At 39.7% G+C, this 15,199-nt stretch overlaps 1 protein-coding gene across 2 annotated transcripts in view; it reads right to left on the reverse strand.

Annotated features, from left to right (window-relative positions):
* The window catches only part of iqce (IQ motif containing E), a 12,529-nt gene extending 2,759 nt beyond the window's left edge, over positions 1-9,770 (reverse strand). The window contains exons 1-19 of one of the 2 annotated variants that reach the window (XM_044190650.1): positions 9,315-9,770; positions 8,606-8,647; positions 8,377-8,422; positions 8,125-8,274; positions 7,592-7,693; positions 7,291-7,361; positions 6,736-6,849; positions 6,611-6,661; positions 6,448-6,518; positions 6,285-6,357; positions 5,955-5,995; positions 5,360-5,511; positions 3,985-4,040; positions 3,655-3,884; positions 3,330-3,437; positions 2,317-2,590; positions 2,107-2,193; positions 484-611; positions 293-384 (exon numbers count right to left, since the gene is read on the reverse strand). In XM_044190650.1, coding sequence (XP_044046585.1) covers positions 293-384; positions 484-611; positions 2,107-2,193; positions 2,317-2,590; positions 3,330-3,437; positions 3,655-3,884; positions 3,985-4,040; positions 5,360-5,511; positions 5,955-5,995; positions 6,285-6,357; positions 6,448-6,518; positions 6,611-6,661; positions 6,736-6,849; positions 7,291-7,361; positions 7,592-7,693; positions 8,125-8,274; positions 8,377-8,422; positions 8,606-8,647; positions 9,315-9,386 — 1,960 coding nt within the window. In that variant the 5' untranslated portion in view covers positions 9,387-9,770. Of the gene's footprint in view, positions 1-292; positions 385-483; positions 612-2,106; positions 2,194-2,316; positions 2,591-3,329; positions 3,438-3,654; positions 3,885-3,984; positions 4,041-5,359; positions 5,512-5,954; positions 5,996-6,284; positions 6,358-6,447; positions 6,519-6,610; positions 6,662-6,735; positions 6,850-7,290; positions 7,362-7,591; positions 7,694-8,124; positions 8,290-8,376; positions 8,423-8,605; positions 8,648-9,314 lie in introns of both variants that reach the window. The other variant, XM_044190649.1, reaches the window with a different exon arrangement.
* Between the last annotated feature and the right edge of the window lie 5,429 nt (positions 9,771-15,199).

A 15,199-nucleotide genomic window follows, 5' to 3' on the forward strand; every position in this document is an offset into this window, starting at 1 on the left:
TTAACTGTAAAATGAGGCAAGTAGCTTGAAATAACAAGTAGCTTGAACCTAACTTTAATAAAGAGATTCTGTGAAGATGAATGGGTAACTGTATGGGTATGGGATAGGGTAAGATACGGGAGCGGGAAAGTATTTTGTCTACCTGCTTTCTGAGTTTCTTTGTGGGCGATGCTATGTACCATATGGTTAGTCAGAATCAATTTTTTTTGTTTGTTTATTTTCATTCTGTTCTGTGTGTTTGCTCATATGTACAATGAAGAATTAATCACAAAAAAGTATGCATGAACCTCACCCGTTCTGCTGGGTGTGTGTGCTGAGCGAGCTCTTCTTGGTACCAGCGTGGGCAAATTGTTTCCCATTAGAGAAGGCACAGAGAATCCCGAGCTAATGCACAAACACACACACACACATAATGCTGCAAAATGCACTGTAGGTTTGACGAGATCGGTTCTTTTAACATTTTTCTGTGTAAACATGAGTCACCTCTCTATTGCAAGACTACAGCGAGCCAGGTGTCCCCTGAATGCAGACTGTATCATCGTCAAGGCAACCACATCCACCTCTCCCTCTACGGAGGATGCAACATCACTGCGGCTTGTAGCTTCTACAGCCTGAAAAGAGGAGATAAGGAAGGGACAGAGCAAAAGGGAGAAAGAAACAGGAGTACAGGAGGGACAAGGGATGTTCAGTGGGACAGAAAAACACATATGAGGTGAGACAGAGGGCGACTACCGTACACTCATGGGAAATGCTTTTTAGAGCCATCTAGTGGTAATTTCACTAAGCTGCAACTCTGGTTTATTTCAGCACAAGTCTGTCCATAATGATGTCTTGCCCCGGGTTGATTCAAGGGCATACATGTAAATACAATACATGACTCATTTCCACATCCTTTACTCTGTTCTCAGGGCTAGAGAAAGTTAGTGCCAAATTTATTCAAAGCTGTCACGCTTCTTCCCGTGATGCACTTTGTGATTTCTGTGACTTTGACGGATTTTCTACTTTAATCAATAAGCATTTGGGGGTAGCCTCTGTTGCTGCCCTGTTAGCGTAGCTCTGAGCCTAGCCTAGCCTACTAACTTAGCCTCTAACCACAGCTAACACAACGGGCCAGAGCTTCTGACATACAGGCTAATCAGATGATACTGGCAACATGTGGGGAGAATCAGGGAACCCAGGCACACACCACCACTAGCTTTAGCAACATCGTAATCCATGTTGGTACCAGTAGTAGAAGAAGTACTACTAAGATATTTTACTGAAGTAAAAGTAGTAATACTATAGTGTAGAAATACTCTATTACTAATAAAAGTACTGCATTCAAAATCTTACTCGAGTAAAAGAGCAAAAGTATTAGCATCAAAATATACTTGCAAAGTAAAGTGTAAAGTACCAAAAATATGAATTATGCAGAATGGCCCATTTCAGAATATTATATTATATTATAGGATTATAATTATTGATGCATTAATGGGTTCATCACTTGAAATGTTGCAGCTGGTAAAAGTGGAGCTAATATTGATTACTTTATATACTGCTGGGTAGCTTGTGAATCACTGAACTACACCGCTGGCTGGCTCATTATTGTAGTGAGATTTGGAGCCCACTGGCTTGGTTAAGTTAATATGTCCAGCCAGGGAACTCTTCACAGTGCAGACTAACAGCCTGGTCTACAGCATTACTCACAAGTTTTCTTTCCCTAAATATGTGAATCACAAAAATCTAATTAACATCCCACAAGTGTCCGACAACTTACCGGTTATCAATACCAATTCACAATATTGCTGACAAATGCCCAGTATTACAAAACACAACAATAGTACAGAGAAAGCAACATTGTGAGGACAGTAGTGTATGCTGTAGTGTAATACTGTGAAAATGAACCCAGAATAACATACTGGTTAAAGAATAATTTAAGTATACCCCAAAAATAATATTTTTCTTTATTACAGTGGCCAATAGTTTAAAAGAGTTCCTGTGATATTGATACTAAGAGTGATACTGATGGACAAGGATTACCACACCTGAATATGGCAGGATTCTTGCTGCTTTACAGATATAGAGTGACTGTGAGTCTGTATGGAAGTGTTTGTGTGTGGGTGAAACCTTATTCTGTGTGTCTTTCAGCAGGTCCTTGAGCTGCGACTCTCTCAGGAGGTGGCCTCGTAATGCTGACTGCAACATCACTATGTCCTTAAGATAGAATGCAAAGAAATTGAGATAGAAAGAGAAATCTGGGACAAAGCGTCTGACATTTTTTATATAATATTTCTGTCACACATCAATACTTTTTTATATAATTGTGGTGTTACATACCCTATTTCTGTGCTCCCTCCAGTTTGTCTGGATGACCAACGCTGCTTTCTCTCTGTCTTTCTTCTCTGCATCTCTACTCAATTCTTCATCTCTTTCCTCCTCCTTCTCTTTACCTCCCGTGTCCCTCTCTTCCCCCTCTTCCAGACCTGCTCCAGCCTGAGTGTCCTCATTGTCCTTGGGCGATGTGGCGGAGAGAGAGGTGAGCTCAGCTTGTGCAGGTGTACTTCTGTCCTCCAGAGTTTGGATCCTCGCCCACAACTGGTCCAACTCCTGTCTGAGAAACACAAACACATAACTAATACATAAGAGACACCAGCTAAAACATGTAATATAGGTTAGCATTAGCATTGGCTGACAGTTGCATGTTATCATTAATATCAGTTTCTTTGCTAACAGCCTTTAGACTTGTTAGTTATCTAGTTTGTTTAGGTTAAACAAACTGTAAAAGTGACTCTTTCCAGCTGGCAGTACTGGCAGAGAAGGTGTAAGTCTGTAAGAGCAAACTACATCTGTAAACAGCTCTTCTTTATGATTTCATTTCTTTATAATATTAATCTGACCATCATCCACACTGCCACATCTCTTTCAGTCGTCTCCGTTTCTTGCCTGGCTGTTATATATTTAGACATTATTTGCATACAGATAATTCACCAGTGGATCTTTATGATGCCAACTGTGTTGTGCTGGGGCATTTTTGATGTAACTACAAAGCATCTGTATGAAAAAGGCATCAGCTGTGATCTGTACGATGGGCATAAGTAGATTTCCATAAAATTACTGTTTCAGATGTAAATCCAACAGCAGTCGGTGACAGTCATATTAAATACCACCACACATTCAAAGAATAAGTACATGTATATGGATGCCTTTTGCTTTTAAAAACAAGCAGAGCTTTACAAATCTCAAATCTCAAGCTCACAAATAGTAGAGAAGTATTGATGTTACATACATAGCATGGCATGTTGAGTCAAATGACACAAACATATCAATGACACTTCACAAATAAAACATACTTATGCTGCTGTCTCTCTTTGTCCCATTCTTTTGTCTGTTCAGCTTTCCATCGATCTGTCTCTTTCTCCAATTCTTCTCTTTCTGTCCTCAACTGTCTCAGTTCATCACTGAAAACACAAACATAACACAGATTCAATTACTTTATGGTCATACCAACTGTCAACGAATAAATAATAAGGTGCAGCTCCACTTACAGTCTAGTAAACCACCTTAAATTGTTTTCTCCCTCTGGTGTATATGATGAGTTTAGATTATTATCATTTATTAAGATGGATACACTGTACGTCATATATAAAAGCTGTAGGTGAGTAGTGTCTCACTCACTCTTTACTTGACAGCATCTCTTGAAGCTCCACCTTCTCCTTCTCCAATTGGCTGAGGCCTTCTCTCAGTTCAGAAACCTCCTCCTCTTCCTCAGTGATAGTTCCCACAGAGACCACTGCCTCTGTTGCCATGGTAAACCCCAGAATCTCAGTGGGTGTGGCCTGGACCTCCTGATCCAATCGGCCACTGCTCTTTGCTGACTTGCCGTGTCTTCTGCTGTCCTCCAGCCTCTGATAGGAGGAGAGAGGAGTCGGTCTGTGATGAAGCGGACAATCCGACACAGATGACTGCGTGCGTTTACATGGAAAACTAGTTACAGTTTTTCCTCACCTTCTCCACTTCCAACAGCCTTCTCAACAGTCTCTGTTTACTCCACTCTCTGTAACCTAGGACACACACACACACACACACACTTTATTCATCAGCGTTACAGTACAGAATACAATACCACAATGGCGTTTCATCCTTTAACGCAGGGGATGAAATTGATAAAGAATTCAAATAATAATCCCGTACGAACAGCCGAGTTAATTATATAGAACTCAAATTATTAAACTGTCTGTTATAAGACTTTGAAAACACTAAATTAACTGATATTTAGCTACTTTTGTTTGCACAGCTGTTGATTAATGGTTAGATATTATGTTTCATTAATTTATGCAATTGTTTCCTTACATTTATTTTACATAATTTGTGATTTGTTTTTTATTTTAGCTCGTGCTTCACTGTATTTGCACTGCTCTTCATATACCATTCATCTATTCCCTCCCAAATACTGAAACATTTCAGTAGATACTTGGTTACATAACAAAAGAATTGTTGTATAAGAATTAATACAAAAATTATGAATAGCTGATACTATATTGTTTGGGGTGGGCAATATGATGTTATATACAATAAGACAATATAAATGTGTCAACCTAGAAGAGATTTATACTGTTTACACCAAGGTAGTTATCCCTTCTTTAATACTGCTAATAGTTATTAGGTCATTGTGGGAAATGTTACAAATCAACAGCAGGACTACTTTATGGCAATATCAGATTTACAGGATCATTTCATCAAGTACCTTCTATTGTCATCTAGTTATTTTATCTAAAAAAAGTTTCTCAATTGAGTTTCCAGGAACTATCCTATATCATGATTAATATCAGTATATTGCAATATAAAACAACATATACCGTGAAACATGATTTAACCATATTGCACTCCCCTATATTGTTTAATTGTTACCTGAATTCTCACATAACTTTGATGAGCAACATATTTTATTCCTTAAATCCTTCCTGATATATTAATGTTTTTAGCTCAAAAACAGTAATAAATGGATAAACAGTCTGATTCCTAATACAGTTGGGTTTTCTGCTGAGACAAAGAGCTTAAAAATCTACCCACTAATGCAATCAATGTGTAAAATACATTTGAGTATATTTCTCTAAGATTACACATATACAGTTCTCTGATATTGTATACCTTCCTCTGTATGAATACACTTTTCAAAATGTGAAATGACTCCAGCCTTCCTGATTTTCCGCACGCCACAAAATCGTAGACACACAACACAGTAAGTTTCCACAATGTTCTCCTGACTTTTACTGAGTAAAAGGTGTCGCGTTTGAAATGAAATAAATGTCTTTTAACCTGGTCAGTTTTGGAAGCACTAGGACAGGGGTATCAGTGTGGGTTTTGTTGTGTGAGAAAAGACCTTTGATTCCTCCTGCAGGACTGTCAGTGTTGAGCTCCTCTCTGAGCGCTGTGTTCTCCTGTTGGAGCTGCTTCAGGTTCTCAGACAGACGATGAACCGTGGAGCTTAAAGCTTTCTGCTGCCTCTGGGAGCATTTACTCTCTGCTCGACTACTGTAGACAGACAGAAAGAGGGAGGGATTTCATGAGTAAGATAGAGATAATAAATGCCTTTGACTGATCTGTGTGGACATCCTTTACATCCAGGATCAAAGTCTCTGACTACACACTCACTCAGCATATATTTGACAAACTTAAAAGCAGAGGGCGTGAAGTTACAGCCAAAATCAACCGCAGGATTAAAGTACTCCTATAATATTTCAATAGTAACTCTATAGTAATCCTATAGTTATTATAAGATAGAAGCCCATGATAACAATTATACCAAAGCACTGGACCACATCTGATGACCCACCTTTACAGATTCAGACCAACATAAACACAGCTTTATTCAAGGTCACTGCATCGGGCTGAAAAGGGTATAACTGTATGTTGTTACAACTTTCTATGACACGATTTGTTCTCTAGCACAAATAAATTGATCAGCAGGTGCATACCTTTTCTCTGTAGCTTCTAGAAGCACCCTCAGCCTCTGGATCTGAAATACAAGCACACAAACGTACACAAGTTAGGTGAGATTTCCATTTCCACAGCTGAGCTCGCACTCTTCAACCAAAGTAAACATGATGAAAACACAGAGCGGAGCACTTCTTCCATCCAAACACTATTTTTAGTATGAGCTTCTTTCTCTCATTCCTTTAGTGGTTGTTTCAGGTGTTCTGCTTTGGAAAAACCATATGCGGTAACATGCCACATTTTTTACATTAACATTAAGGTGGAAAAGTGACAAAAATGAGACATTTTGTATCTAGAGGCATAGATATTACCTCTTCATAGTAGGTTTCTACTGTGATCTTCAGCTCCTCCAGGTTGGTGGTCCTCAGCTCACTTTGTAGTTTACTGGGGGGGAAAAGTGAATAACCTGAACATTATGCTGCTTCACACACGCTAAACCAAATGGACTTGTGCAAAGGCTGGAGAGTGTTTTACCTAAGGGCATTTTCTTTCTCTCTACACTGCTGCTCCAGCTTCAGGATTCTCTGTTTCAGCCCATTGAGAACCTTGATGGATAGAATCAATTTTACAAAATCTGTGTAAGATAAATCCTAAACATAATCTATGGTATGTTCATCAACAGACTGGATATACTCACAATACTCCCTTCTTTTTTCTTATCCACCAAACTACGAGTATATTCAGATCCCTATAGGAAAAAGATGTTTTTAAAATGTGTCTGTTGTGCAAAAACAAAAAATGTAAGCAACTTAGTGATCATACTTTAGTGGGATCCAACAGTTCTTCTATCTGTTTCTCTCTTTTAGCGTTATCTTCCTCCAGGCGGCGCAGTTTGGCTTTCATTTGCTGGTTGTCAGACTTCTGTGCCTGGAGACTCTGCAGAGAACACCAGTACTGATTAATCACACATCAAGAAAGGCATAAAAGGAAAAGTTCAACATATAAAGGGTGCATATGAAAATCCTATCTGTCAAATCTAAATAAAGTTTTAATCCGCATAGGGGGGAAAAAAAATTTTAAACCCCCTTTTCCCTTTTGCAGAGGAATAAAAGTCTGAGTCAGCTGCAGAACAGCACACTGGAGCTGACAGGCATTCAATGTATTGCTCAAGGCCATTTCAGCAGACCAGAGATGCACACGTCATGTTCCACTGAGGCTTGACGCTGAACTCTCCTGCAGAAAAAAAATCTCCCACCTCGCTACTACTGACAACACCGCCCTGATTCACAATGTATTCTATCTTTGTTCTTTTTCTGAATGCATAACATTAATTTATGAACAAGCTGAATATGTAACATTCATTTTGTAACTCTTTACCTTCTTGAGGCGAATAATCTCATCGTACATGTCCTCCTTCTCTCTGTGGTCACCTGTGCTGAAGGCGAAGCCTGCAACACATAGGGACAATGGGGAGATGGTACATAATCACACAGAGTCAGCCACATTGTCATCTTGCAGTTATGAAACACCTGATGGTGGTGATATCATAATATCACCCTCACTATCCGTTTTCTGATACTGTCTCCTATCCTCAGCACAAAATCTGACCTTCAGCTTCGCCCGTCTCTACTTTTCCTCACTTCATTTCTCATTCTGACACACCTACACATTCTCTCACCATTGGATCCAGAGTGGAGATGTTTGTGTTTCCTCGTGCTCAAAGTCTGTTTGAGGAGCTCTGGCGTGACATCGCACTCTGATCTCTGCGTCTGGGACACATCTGAAAAAGAGGTAGACAGAGAGAGGTTCAAGATATTTCCCAACACAAGTCACTACTAAGTCTGACTCATGCATTTAACACCTTTTGAGAACACTTTGTAGTTTGAGCACTCCCTCAAGCTCCACCAATCCATTTTTTCTATATAAAAATGGAATAAATAACAACTATGGATAATGCAATAGAACTGATCTGCTCTTAGTGAAATCCAAGAAAGATCAAGCCAAATGGAATATTGTTGTAACACTTGCAGAATTGCGTATCATCGTACTGAGCAGGACACCTACAAAGTCAGCAAACCAGTTATCAGCTGAACAAACTGAGTCGGAGTGTCTCGCTCTATCCATCTGAGCCTCAGCAGCCACTCCTCGCGCCATCCCTCCTGAGGAGAGACACTGTCGGCGGAGTGTTAGTTGTGTTTGTAAAGTGCCTACCATGGCCGTTGCTGAGGGATGTGAGGCGAGCTGAGCCAATCTCCCCAGGTGTGTCCCCTCTGGTGTCCCCCAGGGAGGCCCTCGGCAGTCTCCAGGCCGCCACTGCTACCCTTCTGGGGTTCACACTCAGACTGGAGAGGTATGGAGACCCTACACATATACGTACTGTATATAAACAATAATGGAATTTGGAAAGTGCGTATGTTACAGTATCAGCAAAAATTCCCCATTTAACAGCTGAGCAGGTCTTACTTGGAGAAGGAGGAGGCTTGCCAGAAGATCTCTTCCTCCTTGATCTCTGATAGTGAACAAATACAAGGCGTTAAAGCAAAAGAAAGGTGTATTAATCAATCTAATTCTGAGAAGTAGAACATGTCTAAAGCAAGACATTAACCCAAACAGAAAAGCAAAGGTATATAGATAAACTACACGAAGTCTCGTGCCACAGGTGGAATTCATCATTAATACTTCATTTGTTTACCTTTTCCAAAATATCAGCAGAGAAAGAGAAGCCATCCTCAACCTAGGTTGGACAGAGGAGTGAGGCAGGAGTGTGTCAGAGAGAGAGAGATTGAGAAAGACAGACAAAGAGGAGAGAATATAATCTGTAATGATACAAAAAATGTAGGTTTGTGTTTGAAATATTTAGCCTGTTTAATGTGTGTCAGTCAAATTAAACCTCATAAACCACCAAACCAGTGGCTCCCAACCTGATAGTTTGAACCACCAATCATAAACCTTGATTAATGACGATTAAATGGACATAACTATTTCTGTTACACAAAATGTTCTATTTACATTAAGTAATTTTGTTTTAGATTTTTCTCTTTCTCATTTTCTTTTTTTTTTCTTGTGAAATACATCTCTACAGACCTCTAAAAGTCCTTCAAATGAGACAGCTGACAAACAAGAAGGATTTGGTTAAAATGCTCTCAACACATATCCAAACTAAGACAGTAGACATGGCTACAATTTAAGGGGTCATATGCCAAAAGTTTTGGGAACAACTGCCATAAACTGTTACTGTGTTGTGTGCTGTTTTGGGTTACAGGTTCAATACGGACACAAGTGTGATACATAGCACAACTACAGGCTTTAAAGAAGTACTTAAGGCTTACTAAAACAACAAATTTACAGTCAAGGGAAGACAGTCAGTTGTATTCTTGACCTAACCAAAGTTAAGGACTCACCAGCTCCTCATAGTCTTCATCTGTTTGAACATCACTCGCCTCCAGAGACATCTTAGCAGTTGCATTAAACATAGCTGGTAAGCAAACGTTACGTTAAGTTGGAAAACTTGACTTTCTCCGTGTGTAATCTTTTCATTTTTTTCCAAGTCAAAAAGCGAACTTCAGGTTGCCCCTCTTACTTGTAGTAAAAACATGGGGCAACAAAAGAGACGTTAGCAATGCTACAACTCGGATTCTCGTCCCCAACACAGCGGATTCTCCACGTAATAAGCCGGTGATGCGGTGACAGACACTGTTGACCATAGCTTCCTTACATCCGTTAAAAGGTTGTTTTCTTTCCATGTAGAGGTTACTGTTTTCACATCAGTGTTGCAGATTGAGTCGTCTAGCAACCAGCAGCAGTTAATGAGCTGCGTCAATCTAGCCAGAAAAAGTCAGAGTTGTACCGGAAACTACGTAAGCGTACCTTCAAAATAAAAGCACAAACCGGATAAACGATAGCAAACATTTATCAAATCATGTCTCGTATAATATATTTTAATCAACTATAGATTTTTTTCGTGAAATTTGTTTTGAAAATGGACACATATCTGTAATATTATAAAGAATGAGGCAACGCGTTTTTCAATAAAAGGATTATTTTGAAAAGTCGATCCGGTTGTATATTTTCAGTTTTGATGGGCTTGACAGAGGTGATAACGAAACCACAGCCCAGGGCTGAGTGTCAATAGTTTTCCTATTGCTCCTTGCTTCTGACTCATTTCCTCACGTTACCCATTGGTGGAGGGGTGCTGAAAGGAGGGACTTCAGGTGTTTTCCTCCAGTAGTATGAGAGAAGGAGACGAGGAAAACGGAAGGTACAAGAGTATGTTGAGACTAATTCAGGGTTCCCTGTTCAGCTTATTAGCTTCTGACCGCAGCAAAGCAACATAGGACTCCAATGTTGTACAGTATTTAACATTTTACATATACAGAACATGATTGCAAATGAAAAAATAATTATATGTAGTTTTTATACATAGATGACAACTTCTTTACCAAATCAGACAGTATCGACACAGTAGCTTTAAAACTTACATCGTCCTGCAATTTATTTCTTGTTTTATATTTTTGAATAAACAAGTGTAGTTATAAATATATTCTGAAACATACATGAAATGCAGCATCTTATTCAACATATAATAGTTTTAGTATTTTTCAGCAAAATTTCGCTCTCTTTTCTTCTTACCGGACATTTCCATTCCTCCCCTTTCTTCCTCCTACTTATCTGCTACTTTATGTGAATCTTCAGTTCTCATTCATTTCTACTTCCAGGATCTTGCTTTCCATGTAGCCTGCCATTTCCATGCTGCACTTTCCTCTCTTTCCACTTCATCTTCCTCTTGGTCCCCAGAAAGGAAAGAAACAGCAGCATAATACAACTGATAGGAGAAGTTCAAGGAATGAGTATGTCCTGACAGCATGGACGCTGCCATCTCTTGACCTATAGACCTATATGACCTATAGACCTAATGTAGAAACAGGGAGTTAAATAAAGGCAGAGAAGGGAAGCAGGCAGATGATGCCCCTGAATTGTCTTTAGAGATATCGACACAGATATGGTCTGCATTGCTCGAGACTTTTGGGCATGAACAGTATATGTGGATGAATAGAAATGTAAGTGAACTTCTTCCACTCTCTAATGTGAACTTCTCTTATTTTGCATCACTCTTCTCTCAAACTCTGTAGAGAACACAGTGGCCTCGTGTTACTGTATCTCATCCACACTGTTTATACAGGTGGTGGACCCCCAGAACCACACAGCCAGGCAGACCAGCATACTTTTGTTCATGGGCAAACAAACCCATTGCAGATATCTAAGACAGTTGACCATTTTCTTACAAAAGAGTTTAACTGGCTTAACAAAATGTTTTTTGTGAGCCCAGAAAAGTCGACAAGACTACATTCTGACTCTGTGAGTTAACAAACCGGCACGCTTGGTCTCGTCATTTGCTGCACATGTAATTCAAAACACAGGCTGTGTCCAGAGTGACTGGTTGCTTTGCAGAACCTCAGCTTTACTAGCCTCAATCTTTAGAACAAAACCCATCATCTCTTTTGACCACATCCACAGAGATGATGGGAATATAACAGTGAACAAACATGATTTCATCACAGAGCTTTCGAAACAAAATTAACTTGTCATTATCATGCATACCGTATAGCTGTCGTTGTTGTAAAAATCAACAAGTGTTTTATGGAGGTCCACACCAACTGAAGAACAGAACGGCTGTGTGAGTAAGCAAACAACACTCCAAACAACGCTTGTTACTGCAAAATCAACACCTAATAATGTGGAAAATGTAGATGAGGTTCCTGTATTCATATAGTGTGACAAACCTAATTTTGAAAAATCAAACAAGCATTCAGTGATCTCCTCAAACAACCCTCAAGACCATGCAGACAAAATCTTCCTTCAGGTGCTCTTCTACCCAATGTTACATTTCTCTTTTTAGCCATTTCTCTTTTCACTGCTGCTTGCTTGCCTTTGTGTGCGTGTGTATATACACCTGACGTGGTAGCATGTCTGCCACCTAGTGCTGCTAGTCAAACTGCACTGTATGTTACCTGGAGGTCAAAGAACCTGGAAGGCCACACCAGAAGGGATTTGGATTATGGATCTGCAAATAACTTTAACCTTAAAGTAACAATTCTGATCATTTAAAAGACATTTTTTTAATTTAGAGGAATGCTGATGTAGAATCAAATACTTTTGTTTTGAAAGACACTTCCAGACGTTTTGCTGTTTTTAGTGTCAAATCATGTGTAGACTTTTAATGCTGACCATTTGCCACAAACAACAAAGTGAACATCATGCTTCTTTTTACTGTTGTCAGTTTTATTGCTGGTTTCTCTGACAGTCCTGTCTCTCAATTACCCACTACCAGGTCAGTGTCCCTCCAAAAAACAAAATAAAATCATGACACTAAGTTTACACGAACAGACCTTTTTCATGGAAGACACTTTGGCATGTCACAGTAGGAAAAGCACAGGTATAAAAAATACAATTAATTGGCTGCTTCAGTTTCAGGGTCCTGGTATCGTGCATGCTGCTTCACTATCACACTGTCGTGGCTTACTGGGACACTTGAATATAACAGAGCCATTGTTAATGTTATTAGTAACACCTGTGCTTTTCCTACAGTGACAAGTCAAAATGTCTGCTGTTAAAAATGTCTACGCTGTGTTGAAGACATCACACAGGTGAAATATGAGATCTTCAAACTACAGCAGAGAGCTTCTCTACAGTTTCCAAACATATTTTAACAATGAACAATGATCCAGAGGAAGTTATATTTTATTCATTCCTTTGGGGAAATGAACTGTCTCTATTTGAGCCATCCTAAAAATATAATTAGAGTGGGCACCACCCATGCAGCACCCAGTGCCCAACTTCAGTCCAGAGGACAGTGCCTTGCTCAAGGGCAATGGAAGGCGGAGTGTGACAAGGAGTCTCCTCTCAAGCTGGTGAGGAAAAACACCCAACGTCTCTTTAACTGGAAATGGAAGAAACCTGAGGAATGACCATGCAAGCAGGACTCCCTTTCTAAGGCTGCACATAGAGTATATTTAGTCTCAGTCCCATATCCTTGCTGTTGTTCTCTGAATGCCCAGATGGGGGCGATGTGGTCTGAACTAAGTGGTATCCAGAATCAAGCAGCCAAGGCCATGCTTTTTCCAAATGCTCCACCTACACATTTCCTTCACAGGCAAGGTACCAGCCCAGTCTTCATGTCCTGTTCCCCACCAGATTCTCCCACCAGAGGCCAAGTCCTACTCCCAGCCCCCAGTCTTGTTCAGAGCCCTGGCCTGTTAGCGTTGTCAGTCCCACACTCACTGTTTTCCTCTCTCAAAGTGATTAGCGTATGTTTCATTGACCAAAAAAACAAAACAAACATTGTACAATCTTTTAGTGACAAACTTTTTCATCCTCAGTGTCTCCTTAGAGGAAATTTTATCCAAACACTGATCAAGACAAATACAAACATACAGTTTCACATTTCAATCAACTCTTGCCTTAAGGCTAAACTCACAGTGAATTCATTGTCAGAGAAATTATTTCATAAACTGTTATTTACAGGCGAGCCCCCAGTAGCTCACCTAGTAGAGAGCGTACCATTATTAAGACTGAGTCCTTCCCACAGCAGCCGGGGTTCGAATCTGGCCCGGGCCCTTTACTGCATGTCTTTCCCTCTCTCTCCCCTGCAGGAATGCCAAAAAATTATACGTTTCGGGTTTTTTTTAAACTGTTACTTACAGAGGCACTGGGCAACTTACAACTTCAAATATTGTCAAAAACTAGAAATCTTGTTATTTTACATCAGTAAAATACACACCATTTACAAAACTATTACCTCATATGTAAATCATGACAGAAGCATGACTGAACAATAGTCCAATTTCCTTTGGACACAGCTCTTCACCTGCCTCTTCTGTTCAGTGAATATTAATTTCATTGGGGATTTGGTCAAATTAGGCCAAGGGATGCTTTTCTCTGTTGCTACCCCTCTTTCTTGTTTATGCTATCCAGTTGCTATGTGACAACATGCTAGGTCTGCAACTGACAATTATTCTAGTCATTAAGTAACCATTTTTATAGTTAATCAATTCATCATTTTATCTATAAAATGTCAAAACTTATGACAAATACCCAAGCTTAAAGCAATAAAGTAGACTTGCTTATTTTGTCTGGATTACAGTCAGAACCCCCAAAGGTATCCAGTTTACACTGATTTGAAAGCAAAACCTCAAAACTTCCAGGCAATGTTTGTCGTTTTTACTTGATATGTGACTTAAACAATTCACCAAAATTGTCATTGATTCATTTTCAGTTGACTGACACTACAACATGCACACAAACACACAGAGGCATGCACACACACAAACAAACACACACTCCACATATCCCAGGCTTTGCAGGACAGTAATTAGCATAAATATTGACAAAACATATACATGCAAACTACTCATGAACCTTTCCGTCTTTCACCTTCAGTGTAGAATTTCCACTAAGGGAAAACTGTGTCATGCTTCCTCACATTACATTCAATATTGGAAGTGCAAGTTAGGTTTTAAAAAGGAGTTCTGACCCTCTAAAGAACATAAAAAGTAACTTGTTTGTAGGGGAGGATGGACATTACAGGACACAACAGTGTGGTAGCTATTGGCATTCTTCCACTGAAGCAGATAACTTTGTAAAAAAGACTATATAAAACACTCTAATCAGATATTTCAATACACAGTCAAAACATTAACATAATCAGTTTCATCGTTATAGACTGCCACAGGAGAAGAAACAAACCAAATGGCTCAAAGAGCTTAGCTGGATAAATTGGCTTCTCGTGGGGCTTTGTGTTACCCTGCTAATATTATTTTATTAGGTGTGAGGAAAAGATAAGCACACACCCGGAAACACTCTCTCCAGTATAAATAAAGGTGGATGTGCAGGCAGGAGTCATGACAGAGCCCAGTCGAGGAGGACGGAAGAGGCAGGCAGGGCTGACCCAGCCTGGCCAGACCAGCGGGTGGAATCACAAGGAAGGGAACAAGGTCTGGAAACAACTGAAGCTGATAACAGAAACAAACACTTATAATTTAGCTGTGGATGTCTGATTTCCATGTGTGTATTCCAAAACACATTATTTTTCATTACTTGCACTGATGCAGATTGTAATTCAACACAGTCCTTCCAAGTATAGCATTTTCAAGGCTTATAATGCAATGCTGAAATGTTATGTGGTTGGTGATGTGTTCCTATAGAGTATAGTTTGTTTGTGTGTGTGTAAGACAAAGGGCGAAAGAGGGGGGCAGGGGGAGAACGTTATAACAGACATACCCTCTCATCC

Source organism: Siniperca chuatsi, linkage group LG3 (assembly GCF_020085105.1).
Source record: "Siniperca chuatsi isolate FFG_IHB_CAS linkage group LG3, ASM2008510v1, whole genome shotgun sequence".
NCBI lineage: Eukaryota > Metazoa > Chordata > Actinopteri > Centrarchiformes > Sinipercidae > Siniperca > Siniperca chuatsi.